Source organism: Tachypleus tridentatus, chromosome 7 (assembly GCF_004210375.1).
Source record: "Tachypleus tridentatus isolate NWPU-2018 chromosome 7, ASM421037v1, whole genome shotgun sequence".
Lineage (NCBI taxonomy): Eukaryota > Metazoa > Arthropoda > Merostomata > Xiphosura > Limulidae > Tachypleus > Tachypleus tridentatus.
Window position 1 is genome coordinate 114479233 of NC_134831.1, and position 20729 is coordinate 114499961.

Here is a 20729-nt window from a genome sequence, read left to right on the forward strand (position 1 = left end):
TTCTAACATCACACACATTAAATATATACTTCTAACATCACACACATTAAATATATACTTCTAATATCACACACACAAAATATACACTTTAATATCACACACACACAAAAAATACACAGTTCTAATATCACACATACACAATATATACACTTTAATATCACACACACATAAAATATACACCTCTGTTACCACACACATTAAATATATACTTCTAATATCACAGACACAAAATATACACTTTAATATCACACACACAAAATATACACTTTAATATCACACATACACAATATATACACTTTAATATCAGTGAGGGACATAAGAAATATACTCTCTGTTACCATACACGTACAAAACATATTTCTATACAATACACATGCACTAAGAGCACTTGTGTATTTTTTTGATACATGAGGGAGCAGAAGAAGAAACTCTTGGTCACCACCACCACCACCACCACCGTGAACTCCTGTGATACAGTGAGGGACCAGAAGAAAGGAGCTCTTGGTCACTACCACCACCGTGAACTCCCGTGATACAGTGAGGGACTAGAAGAAAGAAGCTCTTGGTCACTACCACCACCGTGAACTCCGGTGATACAGTGAGGGAGCAGAAGAAAGAAGCTCTTGGTCACCACCACCACCACCGTGAACTCCTGTGATACAGTGAGGGACCAGAAGAAAGAAGCTCTTGGTCACTACCACCACCGTGAACTCCCGTGATACAGTGAGGGACCAGAAGAAAGAAGCTCTTGGTCACCACCACCACCACCGTGAACTCCCGTGATACAGTGAGGGACTAGAAGAAAGAAACTCTTGGTCACTACAACCACCGTGAACTCCTGTGATACAGTGAGGGACCAGAAGAAAGGAGCTCTTGGTCACTACCACCACCGTGAACTCCCGTGATACAGTGAGGGACCAGAAGAAAGGAGCTCTTGGTCACTACCACCACCGTGAACTCCCGTGATACAGTGAGGGACCAGAAGAAAGAAGCTCTTGGTCACCACCACCACCGTGAACTCCCGTGATACAGTGAGGGACCAGAAGAAAGAAGCTCTTGGTCACTACCACCACCGTGAACTCCCGTGATACAGTGAGAGACCAGAAGAAAGGAGCTCCTGGTCACTACCACCACCGTGAACTCCTGTGATACAGTGAGGGACCAGAAGAAAGAAGCTCCTGGTCACTACCACCACCGTGAACTCCCGTGATACACTGAGGGACTAGAAGAAAAAAGCTCTTGGTCACTACTACCACCGTGAACTCCCGTGATTGGCTGTCACATTATAGCGCCCAGAAGGTTACAAGTATGAGCACATTCGGTGACGGGATTCGATCCCTAGACCAGCAGATTGCGAGGCGGCCTTTTTCAACGACAAAACACTGTCTTTATCACTAGGTATTAGAATTTTGTTAATTATTATTTTGTTATATACTAGTGAAGGTTTTCATGTAATTAGTTCGGAATGTATTTTTAATTAATATTAGAACTGAAGGTTTCGTAGCTATCAATTCATTTTATTTATTATGATTGGAATAACAAATAACACCTATTATTAACAGGTTTGGTGTTCGTTATTTTATCACAGGCTCTCATCCAATTAAATTCTCATGATAGAATTCTTATCACCAAATTGAAAATTTCTTGAGAAAAACATAGAAACAGAAGACAGACATCATATAATAATACAGTTCTTAATTATTAAAATATTCAAAAATACACTGTGTCAAACATGATAATTAACAGAGTAACACTACAACATTATAAAGTTATATTGACCTATTAACATAAGTACACCTCCGTTAACCGTTTGCGCCCACTTACGCACTATATTAAACACTGTATATCAGTTTGTTCGACAATTATGGTACCATGAATACGTTTGTCCAACAGTCAAGAACCGTCAATACGTTTGTTCTACATTAAAGACACCACAGATAACTTTCTTCTAGACGCAAGATAACGTGGATCAGTTTGCTCTGCACTCAAAGTACCGTGGATCAGTTTGTTGCACAATCAAGGTACCGTGGATCAGTTTGTTGCACAATCAAGGTACCGTGGATCAGTTTGTTGCACAATCAAGGTACCGTGGATCAGTTTGTTGCACAATCAAGGTACCGTGGATCAGCTTGTTATACAATCAAGGTACAGTGGATCAGTTTGTTATACAATCAAGGTACAGTGGATCAGTTTGTTATACAATCAAGATACAGTGGATCAGTTTGTTATACAATCAAGGTACCGTGGATCAGTTTGTTATACAATCAAGGTACCATGGATCAGTTTGTTGTACAATCAAGGTACCATGGATCAGTTTGTTGTACAATCAAGGTACCTTGGATCAGTTTGTTGTACAATCAAGGTACCGTGAATCAGTTTGTTATACAATCAAGGTACCGTGGATCAGTTTGTTGTACAATCAAGGTACCATGGATCAGTTTGTTGTACAATCAAGGTACCGTGGATCAGTTTGTTGTACAATCAAGGTACCGTGGATTAGTTTGTTGCACAATCAAGGTACCATGGATCAGTTTGTTGTACAATCAAGGTTCCATGGATCAGTTTGTTGTACAATCAAGGTACCATGGATCAGTTTGTTGTACAATCAAGGTACCATGGATCAGTTTGTTGTACAATCAAGTTTGTTGTACCATGGATCAGTTTGTTGTACAATCAAGGTACCATGGATCAGTTTGTTGTACAATCAAGGTACCATGGATCAGTTTGTTGTACAATCAAGGTACCATGGATCAGTTTGTTGTACAATCAAGGTACCATGGATCAGTTTGTTATACAATCAAGGTACCGTGGATCAGTTTGTTATACAATCAAGGTACCATGGATCAGTTTGTTGTACACTGTAGGCTAACATACAGGGTTATTACAGTAGAGAGTTTTACTAAACAGCACTACAGGTAGATGACTTGCTCATAACTTTGAAAAACGAACTGATTTTCGTTAAACATATCACAATAAATTACAGTTATAGAAAAACTAAATATTACCATTACTGAGTAAATAAAAAAAAGGTAGTGGTAAACATTACCATTTGTGGTAAACTGTTTACATTTAAAACGTTATCAAAGCTCAACACCACTCACAACAACAGTGATGTTTACCACCATTCTGCAATGAGTGTTAGCACTCAAAACAAGAGACTAATTGCTACTTACCTGGTTGATGTGTTCCAAGTGTAGTTCCACTTTCTGTTTGGCTTCTTTTATTGTCTCTTTGTCTGGATGATGAATTGGTGTCACTTTATAAAGGCGGGTCAGGAGTAATGGATATCTTTGTTTCACAAAATAAACAGATATTAGGTTATACTGCCACCACGTAACTTTCGTATGACAATAGTTAATAAAGTAATTATAACATGTTAAACGTTGTGTTGTCACCACAAACATACACCGGTTCCTGCTAATCTACTACGTTGTAGTAAGTTTTCCACCTTTTAATAAAATATTTGTTGAAAATGACGCAAAGAATAGCTGGACTGACGTCATTGAATTTCATATCGAACAATATTTGGAAATTATGACGACTGTACATGGAAAACGGTATATATATATATATATATACACACATTTTTAATATATGAGGTATAAATGCCGTTTTATCCTAAAGTTGTTATTAAACTATGTAAATCCCTCCTACATGCACAATGAATATTGTGAACAAAAGAATAATATTTCACATTGTTTAAGGAAATTGCATAATCAGCAAAAAACTGTTCTAAAGTTACTTCTTTACCTGAACAATTATTTATTTGTTTGTTCCAACGAGCTTCTAGAATAATCTTTTTGCCACCTGGTGAGCAAATTAACTTAAATCGTTAAGTGTCTAAAACGCACGTTTCTCAGTTTTTTGTAAAACGTCACACAACTACACCGCCTGGTATCCTAAGAGCTATTTCACAACTTGGTCTAAAAATAAAACGTTTCTTAAATAATAAACATAATATATTTGTTTTCAAGTGTCCTTTACGCTGGTTGGAATGTTTGGAATAAAAAGTTGTTGAAATAATAAACATCGTTCTTCGTCAGTTGTGACGAAAAAAAAAAAACATTTCGTTAAACAATAAATACAAAATGTGGCTCCCAAAACTTGGGTCGATATGAAACGAAAACTTGACTCCAGAAATATTTAACGCTGGTTATAGGCTATTCATAAATTAGTTTCTGTAATATACACTGATTGGTGAAAAGGAGCCATATTAGTGCTAGAAATTAACACCCTACGAAAAGACGTTTCTAGTCCTGATAGCCCGTTCCCCTGGCTGTGGTTTCGCTAGATAGTAGATAGGGACAGTGGGAATCTCGTTAATCCATTCATTAATGGATTTAAATGGCAATTTCATTTAAATACAAAATTATTAGCCTAATATTAATAACCTTTCAAGTTGCTTTGGGGCCTATTAGGCCCCACTTTTCGTAGGAGTGTTAATGACCTTATAACGCCAAATTTATTTTACTTTAATTGAAACGTTTAACGTTTCGCTTTAGAACTTATTCAAGAGCACTTCACTAAAATACAAACCTTAACTTCGAGTAGCAGCTTTACATGTATTTATTTATTTAATCATCTGTAGCTTTGTACTGTTTTACAGTTTCTGTTTTGGTGAAACGCTAATGAAAGAGCTGTAAAGCGAAACGTTGAGAATTCAATAAAATAAAAGTAACAAATATGGTGTTTTAAGGTCGTTTACTTCCAGTGCTAACAGTCTTTTCACAAGCTTAACACCGAAACCTGCTAGTCAATGAGTCTGAATTATGGAGTGAATGGGGTGCTAGAGGGGTGTAACAGGTTTTCAGTATTCTGTATAGAATCGCCCAAAAATGTCCTCCAACTAAAAGATTGGACCTTTTAAGCTAAAAACAATACATGCTTTACAACAAATAAGTGTTCAGCTAGGGAGATGTGGGGTTTAGAGGGTTGGTTATACTGTGGTCCTCTGAGTAGAAATGTTCACAACACCTTACAGTGGCACGTAAGTTGAGCTCTCCTTTCCCATACCTATCGAAAGGGCCCCGGCATGGCCAAGCGTGTTAAGGCGTTCGACTCGTAATCCAAAGGTCGCGGGTTCGAATCCTGGTCGCACCAAACATGCTCGCCCTTTCAGCCGTGGGGGCGTTATAATGTCACGGTCAATCCCACTATTCGTTGGTAAAAGAGTAGCCCAAGAGTTGGCTGTGGGTGGTGATGACTAGTTGTCTTCCCTCTAGTCTTACACTGCTAAATTAGGGACGACTAGCGCAGATAGCCCTCGTGTAGCTTTGTGCGAAATTCAAAACAAACAAACAAAGAAACCCTATCGAAAGAACCGGGAAGAAAACTGTTTTATAGAACTAAGGAAACATATTATATTGCCTAACGTGAAAACAATACCGTGTTTTGTGGATTAAGGGTTTTACTCGTCCAGAGCCTGGAATATAGTGCGTCACAGCGTTTTACAAACATCTGTCATTCCCGTCTTTTCTTCAAATGAGTTAAAGGGTAAGTTAAGTGAGTAGATATAACACGTGGATACTATAGATGTTGTACGAATTTCTTATCACTTTAATTAATGATAAATGTAGTAAAACACTATTTTTTTCATTAATGACACCACCCTAATCGCTCCACCCCACACTTTAGAAAACGTTGTTCAAATTCAGTAGTGGTGGTCGTGGGAAATTTAGAAAAATGTAAAATAATGAGCAAAGAAAAGATTTGTTTTAGAATTAGTTCACCACAATAACTTCAGGAATGAAACAAACATACCAGGTAACTCTTTGGACAGATATCATGAGGGAAGAAGACAAACATACTTGGTAACTATTTGTACAAGGACCACGAAGAAAGAAGACAAACATACTTGGTAACTATTTGTACAAGGACCACGAAGAAAGAAGAAAAACATACTTGGTAACTCTTTGGGCAGGCACCATGAGGAAAGAAGACAAACATACTTGGTAACTCTTTGTACAAGGACCAGGAGGAAAGAAGACACACATACTTGGTAACTCTTTGTACAGGGACCACGAGGAAAGAAGACAAACATACTTGGTAACTCTTTGGACAGACATCATGAGGGAAGAAGACAAACATACTTGGTAACTATTTGTACAAGGACCATGAGGAAAGAAGACAAACATACTTGGTAACTATTTGTATAAGGACCATGAGGAAAGAAGACAAACATACTTGGTAACTATTTGTACAAGGACCATGAGGAAAGAAGACAAACATACTTGGTAACTCTTTGTACAAGGACCACGAGGAAAGAAGACAAACATACTTGGTAACTCTTTGTACAGGGACCACGAGGAAAGAAGACAAACATACTTGGTAACTATTTGTACAAGGACCATGAGGAAAGAAGACAAACATACTTGGTAACTATTTGTATAAGGACCATGAGGAAAGAAGACAAACATACTTGGTAACTATTTGTACAAGGACCATGAGGAAAGAAGACAAACATACTTGGTAACTCTTTGTACAGGGACCACGAGGAAAGAAGACAAACATACTTGGTAACTCTTTGGACAGACATCATGAGGGAAGAAGACAAACATACTTGGTAACTATTTGTACAAGGACCATGAGGAAAGAAGACAAACATACTTGGTAACTCTTTGGACAGACATCATGAGGAAAGAAGACAAACATACTTGGTAACTATTTGTACAAGGACCATGAGGAAAGAAGACAAACATACTTGGTAACTATTTGTTCAAGGACCATGAGGAAAGAAGACAAACATACTTGGTAACTCTTTGTACAAGGACCATGAGGAAAGAAGACAAACATACTTGGTAACTCTTTGTACAAGGACCATGAGGAAAGAAGACAAACATACTTGGTAACTCTTTGTACAAGGACCATGAGGAAAGAAGACAAACATACTTGGTAACTCTTTGTACAAGGACCATGAGGAAAGAAGACAAACATACTTGGTAACTCTTTGTACAAGGACCATGAGGAAAGAAGACAAACATACTTGGTAACTCTTTGGAAAGGCATCATGAGGAAAGAAGACAAACATACCTGGTAACTCTTTGGACAGACATCATGAGGGCAGAAGACAAACATACCTGGTAACTCTTTGGACAGACATCATGAGGGCAGAAGACAAACATACTTGGTAACTATTTGTACAGGGACCACGAAGAAAGAAGACAAACATACTTGGTAACTCTTTGGGCAGGCACCATAAGGAAAGAAGACAAACATACTTGGTAACTCTTTGTACAAGGACCATGAGGAAAGAAGACAAACATACTTGGTAACTCTTTGTACAAGGACCATGAGGAAAGAAGACAAACATACTTGGTAACTCTTTGTACAAGGACCATGAGGAAAGAAGACAAACATACTTGGTAACTCTTTGTACAAGGACCATGAGGAAAGAAGACAAACATACTTGGTAACTCTTTGTACAAGGACCATGAGGAAAGAAGACAAACATACTTGGTAACTATTTGGACAGGACCATGAGGGAAGAAGACAAACATACTTGGTAACTCTTTGTACAAGGACCATGAGGAAAGAAGACAAACATACTTGGTAACTATTTGTATAAGGACCATGAGGAAAGAAGACAAACATATTTGGTAACTCTTTGTACAGGACCATGAGGAAATAAGACAAACATACTTGGTAACTCTTTGGACAGGCACCATGAGGAAAGACGACAGGTTCATTCGACGAAGAACAATATTTTCCATCTGAGAAACTCTCAGGAAGACACGTAACAGCTCCTTTTCTTTCTCCAGATTGTGTAGCAACAATGACGACGGACCCTAAGAAGTAGCAAAACACTGACTTAGAAGATATTCGAAAGGTTAATTTTGGTTCTCATAACCCAATAATAAGGTTTTCAAAATGACACATTTCTGTAATTTTTCTCAGTTGTTTTCTCTTATAGAATTCTTTTTGTAAAAACCTTTATAATAATATATCAAATCGTTAATTTTTATTGGGGCAACAATGAAATGGTAGTTCTAATTACCTTAACGACGAGAATTTTCACGTCGTTACATTTTAATACTTAAATGTTTATATGTAAAACCCTGATATGGATTATTCGATATTCTAAACGCTTCGATATTCATATGGATTATTCATCTAAACACTTCGATATTCATATGGATTATTCATCTAAACTCTTCGATATTCATATGGATTATTCATCTAAACACTTCGATATTCATATAGATTATTCATCTAAACACTTCGATATTCATATAGAGTTTTCATCTTAACACTTCGATATTCATATGGATTATTCATCTAAACACTTCGATATTCATATGGATTATTCATCTAAACACTTCGATATTCATATTGATTATTCATCTAAACACTTCGATATTCATATGGATTATTCATCTAAACATTTCGATATTGATTATTCATCTAAACACTTCGATATTGATTATTCATCTAAACACTTCGATATTGATTATTCATCTAAACACTTCGATATTCATATGGATTATTCATCTAAACTCTTCGATATTCATATAGAGTATTCATCTAAACACTTCGATATTGATTATTCATCTAAACACTTCGATAATCATATGGATTATTCATCTAAACACTTCGATATTCATATGGATTATTCATCTAAACACTTCGATATTGATTATTCATCTAAACACTTCGATATTGATTATTCATCTATGGATTATTTATCTAAACACTTCGATATTCATATGGATTATTCATCTAAACTTCGATATTCATATGGATTATTCATCTAAACACTTCGATATTCATATAGATTATTCATCTAAACACTTCGATATTCATTGAGTTTTTATTCGATATCATATAGAGTTTTCAAACACTTCGATATTCATTGGATTATTCATCTAAACACTTCGATATTGATTATTCATCTAAACACTTCGATATTCATATTGATTATTCATCTAAACACTTCGATATTCATATGGATTATTCATCTAAACATTTCGATATTGATTATCTCACTTCGATATTGATTATTCATCTAAACACTTCGATATTGATTATTCATCTAAACACTTCGATATTGATTATTCATCTAAACACTTCGATATTCATATTGATTATTTATCTAAACACTTCGATATTCATATGGATTATTCATCTAAACTCTTCGATATTCATATGGATTATTCATCTAAACTCTTCGATATTCATATGGATTATTCATCTAAACACTTCGATATTCATATAGATTATTCATCTAAACACTTCGATATTCATATAGAGTTTTCATCTTAACACTTCGATATTCATATAGAGTTTTCATCTTAACACTTCGATATTCATATGGATTATTCATCTAAACACTTCGATATTGATTATTCATCTAAACACTTCGATATTCATATTGATTATTCATCTAAACACTTCGATATTCATATTGATTATTCATCTAAACACTTCGATATTCATATGGATTATTCATCTAAACATTTCGATATTGATTATTCATCTAAACACTTCGATATTCATATTGATTATTCATCTAAACACTTCGATATTCATATGGATTATTCATCTAAACTCTTCGATATTCATATGGATTATTCATCTAAACTCTTCGATATTCATATGGATTATTCATCTAAACACTTCGATATTCATATAGATTATTCATCTAAACACTTCGATATTCATATGGATTATTCATCTAAACACTTCGATATTCATATAGAGTATTCATCTAAACACTTCGATATTGATTATTCATCTAAACACTTCGATATTCATATTGATTATTCATCTAAACACTTCGATATTCATATGGATTATTCATCTAAACACTTCGATATTCATATTGATTATTCATCTAAACACTTCGATATTCATATTGATTATTCATCTAAACACTTCGATATTCATATGGATTATTCATCTAAACTCTTCGATATTCATATGGATTATTCATCTAAACACTTCGATATTCATATGGATTATTCATCTAAACACTTCGATATTCATATGGATTATTCATCTAAACACTTCGATATTCATATGGATTATTCATCTAAACACTTCGATATTGAATCCTGCAAAAGAGGAATATTTCACTTTATTTGTTAGTCGAAAAATTCACCTTGTAACGTTATGCTTTAAAATCGGGAGTAAAAACTAGAGTTAAGCCAATTACGTAACAGTGCAACTTTCACATAAACGGTATCAACTAGGGTATTATATAACACGCTAAACAGTGGAACTTTTACATGTATAGTATCAACTGGGGTTAAAAATATTAAAAAACATGCTGAACAGTGGAATCTTTACAGAAACGGTATCAGCTAGGGTTAAAAACATGCTGAACAGTGGAACCTTTACAGAACGGTATCAACTAGGGTTAAGAACATGCTGAACAGTGGAACCTTTACAGAAACGGTATCAGCTAGGGTTAAGAACATGCTGAACAGTGGAACCTTTACTGAAATGGTATCAGCTAGGGTTAAGGACATGCTGAACAGTGGAACCTTTACTGAAACGGTATCAACTAGGGTTAAGAGTATTACAGGACATGTTTGGTGGGAACTTTACATAAGTGTTACTTACTGTGGTTATAGAGTATTGCACATTTCACAATATTTAACAAAATGCGCTGCATGATGGGAAACTGCAGAATCGTTATAAAGTATGGCCTCTCATAAGAATACCACCAAGAATTTGGGTATTTGCACACAAACATACACACATTCAAAAATAAGTTTCGTTCCTTCTGTCTTACGCCAAGCGACAGTAACTGCTATTTTAAAAGACAGAAGAACGTGTGTCCATGTTTCAATTTGTTTTTAGTCACACAAAAACCTATAAAAGGGCTAACTATGCTATGCCCGCCAAAGTTGTTGAACCCAATGTTTATCATTATAAGCCACTAGGAGGTACGCATGTCAAAGTGGTCAAGTGCTTCGAGGCTGCGCATGCGCCCTCTTGCGACACATATTTTAACTTGCCCTCGTATTTTTCTATGACAAACTCTACCTACGTTTGTAATCTGATTATAAATCTCTCAAAAGTAACAAAAATTCAAACCCAGATACTACAGCAGAAGATCTCCAAATAAAGTCTGAATGACAGTGAGAACGCTGTGAATGATGACGAACTTGGTATCATCCAATCTTAAAGTGTTATAAACATTCAATACTTTGTCATTCTGTCGTAACACAATACTTTTGATTCGGATTAAACAGATTCCCCACCTGAGACTTAACTACAAGTCTCATACCACTCATTAATTACTTTGTTTCTTCTTACCTGTTGAACACAGTACGTTTCAAAAGCATGAAACATGGCAGTGGACTCCAGAAATAACTTCCCGATGTTAACCGTCGTGTAGTCCTGAAATAATTCAAAACAAAATCACAGCAAAGTTCCCGGATGAAATGTGTCATACTCTTGAAAGTGATTATCTGTCAATTGTTATCTTGAAAGAATTAAAAACAAATGATAATAGTTTCTTAAGTTAATGTTTGTATATTAACACAGCTGACTTACACTAAGTTTAACTTCTTAAGCTTCGTTTTTGTTTGGATATACTGATGACCTTACGAATTAGCGGTTTTTATTTAAAAACAGTGAATATTATAAATAACATTCATGTACCAGTTTTGGGGTGGAAATAACCAAAGATATTCCATCCACGTGCCAGTACAAAGGATAATCCACCCATGTATCATTTTATAGTTCCAATACCAAGGATAATTAATACCCAGCTTTGTTTCTTCGTGTCAAAAGACACCTAAGATTAAGTATAACCTTTTAAAAATAAAATATATTTCAAGTTACCATCATGAGCTGAAGATAAAGACCGTACTGGGGTTATAATTGAAAGAGGACTGTCTTTCTCTTATTGTTCTATGTAAATAGTTTACTGTCAATAACTGTGATGGGGTATACCCTCGTGGCCGGAGGAGTGCCCTCCTTCCCTTGCAGTTGCACCCTGATAATTTACCGTGAACTGTTACACAAAAGGAAATCTACATTACTGCCTTTCAATACGTTGATAAATTTTGTACTTAAAATATATGGTTCAACCTACTGTTCAACTAACCAACGCCTGGTATCGATGTTTACCTGTTTTGAGGTCCTCAACTTTTAATCGGTGAGACAATATTGAAAAAAACAGAACCATATGAAATGTCTTTTCTGATAAGTAAATCAGAATACTTAATTAACAGAATCAATTATGCATACTTATCCAACTCTTAAATAATTACAGGCTCACAGTAGTGCATAAATTACAACTGAAACACCATAAAACTCGTAACTGTTTTGTAATAATAACATCATTTTAATGCAAAATATATATATATTTATAAAATATAAATATATATATATTTAATGTTTAACCCTTTTATGGCCGAATTCCTTCATAAATGTTTGGTATCAGAATCATTCAGCCTGTTAAATTTGTATTACTATAACAGTATAACGAACGTTGGTTGTTAAACCATTTTAATATATTATTTCAAATTGATAGTTTTAATTGCTACTAGCGCCATCTATGAAGCATCACAAAGATTAACTTGCATACCTCATCACCTTGTTCTCTGGCAATGTGAATAGCGTCCTTTAGTTTTTCTGCAAATTTAACACTGAAACTTATTAATTCGTCTATGTTCAAAAATATTTGACGTAGTTGTTCTTTTCCTAGTAAACCAGCGACTTCCATTGGCCTATAGAACTCCTATAAAAAATACATTAAAATGCTTCAAATACGCATTAAAATTATATAGTTTATATTTGCTCCAGCAGTAAGTAATTTGTTTATATTCACTTTTATTAGCTAGTTTTAATAAATTAAATGCGTATTTAGATTATTCAACTAGAACTAGTCAACGGGTGTAGTCTAAAAATATACACAGACATTTTAAACCTTTGTTTTATTTTGTGCAAATAATAAGCTATTAATTATTGTTAAACATTTTGTTATCACGAGTTTGATTTGTGTAAGTTATCTATGGTTTTACACAACCTTTTAATACTTGGGTGAATTTATCGTCAAATATTTTGTTTGGTATCGTAATCAAAGGGCAACGTTAGGATAATTTGAAAAACAAAATGCATTTTGGAAATAATCAAAGTAGACAAAACACTTTACCTCTTTGACGATATTAAGATCTCGTCCATATTTAATTTCGGTTACGACAATTTCTCTTATTAACTCTTTTCGTTCATATCGTTTCCTTTCACATTTTTTGCACACCAGGGGAACATACGACATTCCATCTCGTGGCTCCACCTGTTGGTTACAATCGGTACAGTGCCGCTTCATCGTCAAGCTTGATTTGCTGGTTTCTTCACCAACATCATTTCTTTCAACTCCAGGAGATGTTATTCGTAAATGCTGCACCGAAAACTGTAAAACTGTTACCATAACAACAAGCAAATGTTTTACCTAGCAACACTATTGTTTTACTACAATATTTGTTCATCATCACTAAAGTTGACACGTAAATGTTACTTCGGGCCTGACAGGTCACTAACAGAAAACCCAGAATAGGATATTACAAGTTTGTTTTAAAAATAACTCTTCTAAAAATAATTTATATTTTCTGGCTTGTGTTGAGTATTGTTGTATTTACATCATACTAAATCTTATTACTTATGTTATTCATTAAACTTTTAAATGGTTCATCGGTGTCTACTGATGTGACAAAGTGATTCTTACTTTACTACTAACCTGGTTCATCGGTGTCTACTGATGTAACAAAGTGATTCTTACTTTACTACCAACCTGGTTCATCGGTGTCTACTGATGTAACAAAGTGATTCTTATATTACTACCAACCTGGTTCATCGGTGTCTACTGATGTAACAAAGTGATTCTTATATTACTACCAACCTGGTTCATCGGTATCTACAGATGTAACAAAGTGATTCTTATATTACTACCAACCTGGTTCATCGGTATCTACAGATGTAACAAAGTGATTCTTACTTTACTACCAACCTGGTTCATCGGTGTCTACTGCTGTAACAAAGTGATTCTTACCTTACTGCCCACCTGGTTCATCGGTATCTACTGCTGTAACAAAGTGATTCTTACCTTACTGCCCACCTGGTTCATCAGTATCTATTACTGTAACAAAGTGATTCTTATATTACTGCCAACCTGGTTCATCAGTGTCTACTGCTGTAACAAAGTGATTCTTACCTTACTGTCCACCTGATTCATCAGTATCTACTACTGTAACAAAGTGATTCTTACCTTACTGTCCATCTGGTTCATCAGTATCTACTACTGTAACAAAGTGATTCTTACCTTACTGTCCACCTGATTCATCAGTATCTACTACTGTAACAAAGTGATTCTTACCTTACTGTCCACCTGGTTCATCAGTATCTACTACTGTAACAAAGTGATTCTTACCTTACTGTCCATCTGGTTCATCAGTATCTACTACTGTAACAAAGTGATTCTTACCTTACTGTCCACCTGGTTCATCAGTATCTACTACTGTAACAAAGTGATTCTTACCTTACTGTCCACCTGGTTCATCAGTATCTACTACTGTAACAAAGTGATTCTTACCTTACTGTTCATCTGGTTCATCAGTATCTACTACTGTAACAAAGTGATTCTTACCTTACTATCCACCTGGTTCATCAGTATCTACTACTGTAACAAAGTGATTCTTACCTTACTGTCCATCTGGTTCATCAGTATCTACTACTGTAACAAAGTGATTCTTACCTTACTGTCCATCTGGTTCATCAGTATCTACTACTGTAACAAACTGATTCTTACCTTACTGTCCACCTGGTTCATCAGTATCTACTACTGTAACAAAGTGATTCTTACCTTACTGTCCACCTGGTTCATCAGTATCTACTACTGTAACAAAGTGATTCTTACCTTACTATCCACCTGGTTCATCAGTATCTACTACTGTAACAAAATGATTCTTACCTTACTGTCCACCTGGTTCATCAGTATCTACTACTGTAACAAAGTGATTCTTACCTTACTATCCACCTGGTTCATCGGTATTGATATAAACAACTTGGACATGGTATTCTCTTCACTTGTACCACTAGACTCACTAGAACTGCTAACGTTACTGATTCTCATCTTGTGGTTCCTTGCTTTTGTTTTCTGTGAAATATTATACGACAAATCTTTGTAGAATACTGACTTAACATCGACTTATAATTATTTGTACATTCTCGATGAAATTTAACATAAAATATAATACTTCAATAACTAAAACATTGTACATATAATTTACACAATAAGTTGGTTTAATTATGGTAATCCGGTCTAATCCGGTTAAACAAACTAAATCCCTTCTGATCTGATTAGATTAACTTAACCCAGTACATATGTGGCTAGATTAATTTAATTTAGTCTGATTTGGTTAAATTAACTTAAGCCTGTTTAATCTGGCTAGATTAATTTAATTTACTCTGATTTGGTTAGATTAACTTAAGTCTGTTTAATCTGGCTAGATTAATTTAATTTAGTCTGATTTGGTTAAATTAACTTAAGCCTGTTTAATCTGGCTAGATTAATTTAATTTAGTCTGACTTTGTTAGATTAACTTGAGTCTGTTTAATCTGGCTAGATTAATTTAATTTAGTCTGACTTGGTTAGATTAACTTAAGCCTGTTTAATCTGGCTAGATTAATTTAATTTAGTCTGATTTGGTTAGATTAACTTAAGCCTGTTTAATCTGATTTGGTTAGATTAACTTAAGCCTGTTTAATCTGATTTGGTTAGATTAACTTAAGTCTGTTTAATCTGGCTAGATTAATTTAATTTAGTCTGATTTGGTTAGATTAACTTAAGCCTGTTTAATCTGGCTAAATTAATTTAATTTAATCTGATTTGGTCAGATTAACTTAAGCCTGTTTAATCTGGCTAGATCGAATCAAATGCACATAAATTAATTCAAGTTGATCAGAGAAATGTGTCCAAAAACAGTTGATAAGTTATGTTTATTTCTTCAACACTGCTACCTCTTAAAACAGTTGATAAGTTATGTTTATTTCTCCAACACTGCTACCTCTTCAGTTGATAAGTTATGTTTATTTCTCCAACACTGCTACCTCTTAAAACAGTTGATAAGTTATGTTTATTTCTCCAACACTGCTACCTCTTAAAACAGTTGATAAGTTATGTTTATTTCTTCAACACTGCTACCTCTTAAAACAGTTGATAAGTTATGTTTATTTCTCCAACACTGCTACCTCTTAAAACAGTTGATAAGTTATGTTTATTTCTCCAACACTGCTACCTCTTAAAACAGTTGATAAGTTATGTTTATTTCTCCAACACTGCTACCTCTTAAAACAGTTGATAAGTTATGTTTATTTCTCCAACACTGCTACCTCTTAAAACAGTTGATAAGTTATGTTTATTTCTCCAACACTGCTACCTCTTAAAACAGTTGATAAGTTATGTTTATTTCTCCAACACTGCTACCTCTTAAAACAGTTGATAAGTTATGTTTATTTCTCCAACACTGCTACCTCTTAAGGTTAACTCACTGCCTGACTAATTCCCTCATCGTCTTTGTCCTCTTCTTCTTCTTCAATTAAAATCTCTATATCTTCTTCCATCATCTGTTCAAACCCTCGCTCCTTAGCATTCTCTAGGTAATGCAAGATGTCTGCTTTCGAAGCTCCTTTGAAGAACGACTTTTTCATTGGCCCATAAGAATGTAAACCTGATATACAATTAGATGTCAACTATAATTGTTCATTAATCAGATCGTTTCTAGTACAAATCTGGATACATAAAACACGATTTAAATAATCAGTGCTCATTAATTAGATGATTTTACCACAAACCTGATACATAATTTGACTTAAATCATCACTGATCATTAATTGTTGACACTTTAGAGAAAAAAAAACTGATTTTGACGAACGTCAGAACTTGTTATACGTCAGAGCTAGTCACCATTATCCACCGCTAACTCTTGGTCTACTATTTTACCAACGAATAGAGCGACTCACCGCACATTATAACACCCCACGGCTGAAAGGGCGAGCATGTTTGGTGTGAGGGGATTCGAACCCGTGACCCTCAGATTACGAGTCGAGTGCCTTAACCACATATGTAGCAGTTTTCTGCATGCTGAAACTGGTAAAAACAAATGGTAGACGTACAAAATCCCTATTAGTAACACAGGTTTAGCTTTTATTAATTTTTATCTTCTTCATGTTAATTTCACGAGAACTGGTTATCACAATACTTTTATTTCAATCTTTACTTACTGTTGGTAGGAAATAGTTACCACAAAGGTTTCATTGTTATCCTTTACTTACCTTCAAGTGGTACGTAGCAGTTATTGGTATCTTTACATAGTTTCTCTTTCTGAATCACTTTAGAATCACTCATGTAGATACTACTGTCCGGGTACTTTACTGAACGACCTCTGTCGTCTCCTCGTGTCTCGCTGGTTTCGTTGCTAGTTGCATCCACCATAACGCTATTTACAGATGGCGATGTCTGGACGATTGGATCAGGAAGATTTTCTCGTGCAGAAATGTCCAGTTTATCAGATGATCCCCTGTATTTTTGACATTTTTCATCTGGTATCGACGCTCTAGAGGTAAAATCATCTCTGGACGAGATAGAACCGTTTCTGTTGACAGAGTTGTAGTTCGAATTAACGGAAACGTAAAACACAGACTTGGAGAAGGTGGAAACCTGACGAAACGGTGAACCAGAACACGATATTTCGAATCAAATCACACTTGTATTTAAATCGCTATATTAGGTTTTCTATGCAACTTAACACATACTTGAAACGTTAATTACCCTAAAAACCAGACTTGTAAGTGATTCAGTAACAGTAATAATAATTACAACACATTTGCTTAATCCGGTTCACAGCGTCAAGACCACTAACTGATACAAGTGTTGCTACATCCCAGGTGATCTGATGAGTCATGGTACTGGGTTAAAGGCTTCGTCAGCACTACCATATGGGAGGTGTATTATAAATGATACCGTAATCATTTAATTACTGGTATGAATGGTACTTAATCTCCTTTGCTTGGATTTGTTACACTAGTCAAATATTACCAAATAAATTAAAGTATCATAACGTGTGCTCACACTTAAAACGCTTTGTATCATTAACTTTGTAAACACAACTTATGTCAAAAGTATCAGATATAATACTGAATCATGTTTCGACACCGCAAGATGGCACGTGTGTATTATGTACATATGTGGGTCAATAGTAAAAAACAATGATATCTTATGCCATAAAATTAACTCTACCTAACATGTTCGTTTGGTTTGAATTTTGTGCAAAGCTACACGAGGGCTATCTGTACTAACCATCCCTAATTTAACAATAAAAGACAAGAAGGAAGACAGCTGGTTATAATCATCCACCGCCAATTCTTAGGCTACTCTTCTACCAATGAATAGTGGGTTTGACAGTCACATTACAACATCTCCACACAACAAAGGACGAGCATGTATCGTTGAACAGGAATCTGAACCTACTACTCAGAGATTGTGAGTCAAGCACCCGAACCACGTGGTCGTGCCATGTCCTAAATGACATGTGTTGTGTGTTAAAATGTCTTTTACTCGCACAGTAATCCCATATTTACTTGATATTATGTGTTAAAATCTCTTTCATAGTTTTATATTTATCAAAGGTTACGTTTCAGTATATCTTATTAATTGTTTTGTTTGTTTTTAATTTCGCGGAAAGATACACGAGGGCTATCTGCGCTAGCCGTCCTTAATTTAGCAGTGTAAGACTAGAGTGAAGACAGCTAGTCATCACCACCCACGCCAACTCTTGGGATCTCTTTTCTCAACGCATAATGGTATTGATCGTCCCATATAACGCCCCCTGGCAGAAGGGGCGAGCGTGTTTGGTGTGACGGGGATTCGAACCCGCGACCCTCACGTCAAGTGCCCTAACCACCTGGTCATGCCAGGCCTTACTTTATCAATAATAACTGGTAAACACTGATAAAGTTGACATTACATTATCTCAGAAAGATAAAATGTCTAAAATTCAGACCAGCAAACACTGCCCTACAAAATAGTTAACAATATCATACACATCAAACCCCGAATCTCAAAGTACCATGTCTTCTCAGTATACATATGTATATGTTTTGAAGAAATGATTTAACCTCATTTTCTGTAACTTTTAATTTTTCAACTGTGCCATACATCAGAGAATGACGTTTGTTTTTTTTAATGACTTAAACTTAATACACCCACGAAACTACATACGAGTGATAAGCGCCATCTATCTACTTTCAGTTCACAGACCGGAAAGAAGACAGCCATCAGGTACTCTAATCAAATAAAAGGGCTTGTTAGTCAATCACACAACATAACCCACAGCACCAAGGTGTAAGACACGTTCTTATGGCAACAGCCAACCATGAATCCTGAACCAAACCAACCCCATTTATTTGAATGAAAACAGTCAACTCCTTAACGCCGTATACATATAACGTATGTTATATTGTTGTCTAATAATAAATCTGAGATTAGATCGTAAGTAATTTTATACAGAAACAGATGAGAGACTTATATGAAACTGCAACTTCTGTTATGTTTTTTTTTTTCCTTTGGCTTCCAAAGGAATAGATCAAACCTGCAGATGGTTAACCTCATCTTAAGTCCATTAGCTTAACGTCGTATTTATTTACCTCTTCGTCGTCACAAGACTTGGATGGACGTTCCACAGTGAACTCTGGTAGTTCCGTCTCTTCTGGGGTACTTGAAAGAGAATCGCTGGACAACAAGGCAGCGTTACGGATGATATTTAGAGGTTCAAACTGCCTGTTTAGTGGAGATGGTTTAATGGTTATTGAAGTGATCGAAGGATATTTCTTTTCATGGTTGGAAACGTCTTTGTCATCACAACATTGAGAGATTTCTTTTAACACACTTTCCGAAAATCCATTTCTTCTTGCATCAGGAAAGAAACGTATGTTTTGACTTCAACCAAATCCCCAGATCTGGTTCTTAAGATTTCTGGATTACCACCTTCTCTGTTTTCAATTTTTTCGTCAAATGGATCTTCAGGTACACAAGTGTTTTCCAAAGATTCGCCACTTTCCGTAACGCCTAAACCTTGAGTATGTTGTAAGGTAGCGCCATCTGGTGAACACTTTTCGATACCTGTGGAATACTCTGTTCGGGATGCACCATAGTTGCATTTTACCTTCCCCCACTCGCTGGTAATCCTTTCAATAATATCACATTCAGTGGGGGAAGGAAGTCCGTTTTTTTTAAAAGATGTAATTCCTTGTCCAGCGGATGTGTCTTTTGAAGTGGCTGAAAAATAAAGATAGATAATGAAACATAAACTGTTTTGCTTTCGTCAACCATGACTTATGTTCCTAAAACAAAGCCATTGAAGTTTTTCATGGACACAACATTAAGAACTTCTTTAAATTCACGTCAGTATTTTCTTTTTATACTGTGTTCAATCAATCCACTCGTTATTTCATTCACTGATGTTAAACTAAGTACTTTATTTAACTGAGAACCGAGTAAATAATGTTCTACTACAGTTAAACTTGCGTGCTGTAAGTTGTTTAAAATAAATCATTTTGTATTTCATTTTTCACGGGTCTGTAAACTAAGTTTGATGTATAAACAGTTCGTAACACGCAACTCATTTTGTTCACAAACACGCCAGTTACACGTTATTTGGGTCAGGGCCACAGGAAATATTGGTATAAAACATAGAAACACGTGCACGATTACAATGCCACTTTAC

General features: G+C 35.3%; 1 protein-coding gene across 1 annotated transcript in view; it reads right to left on the minus strand.

Annotated features, from left to right (window-relative positions):
• The window catches only part of LOC143257921 (uncharacterized), a 36789-nt gene extending 16905 nt beyond the window's left edge, over positions 1 to 19884 (minus strand). Inside the window, exons 1-9 of the mRNA XM_076516969.1 lie at positions 19651 to 19884; positions 17281 to 17665; positions 16498 to 16676; positions 14972 to 15103; positions 13106 to 13351; positions 12539 to 12691; positions 11260 to 11343; positions 7639 to 7784; positions 3174 to 3288 (exon numbers count right to left, since the gene is read on the minus strand). Coding sequence (XP_076373084.1) covers positions 3174 to 3288; positions 7639 to 7784; positions 11260 to 11343; positions 12539 to 12691; positions 13106 to 13351; positions 14972 to 15103; positions 16498 to 16676; positions 17281 to 17440 — 1215 coding nt within the window. The 5' untranslated portion in view covers positions 17441 to 17665; positions 19651 to 19884. The remainder of the gene's footprint in view (positions 1 to 3173; positions 3289 to 7638; positions 7785 to 11259; positions 11344 to 12538; positions 12692 to 13105; positions 13352 to 14971; positions 15104 to 16497; positions 16677 to 17280; positions 17666 to 19650) is intronic.
• Positions 19885 to 20729: the final 845 nt, after the last annotated feature.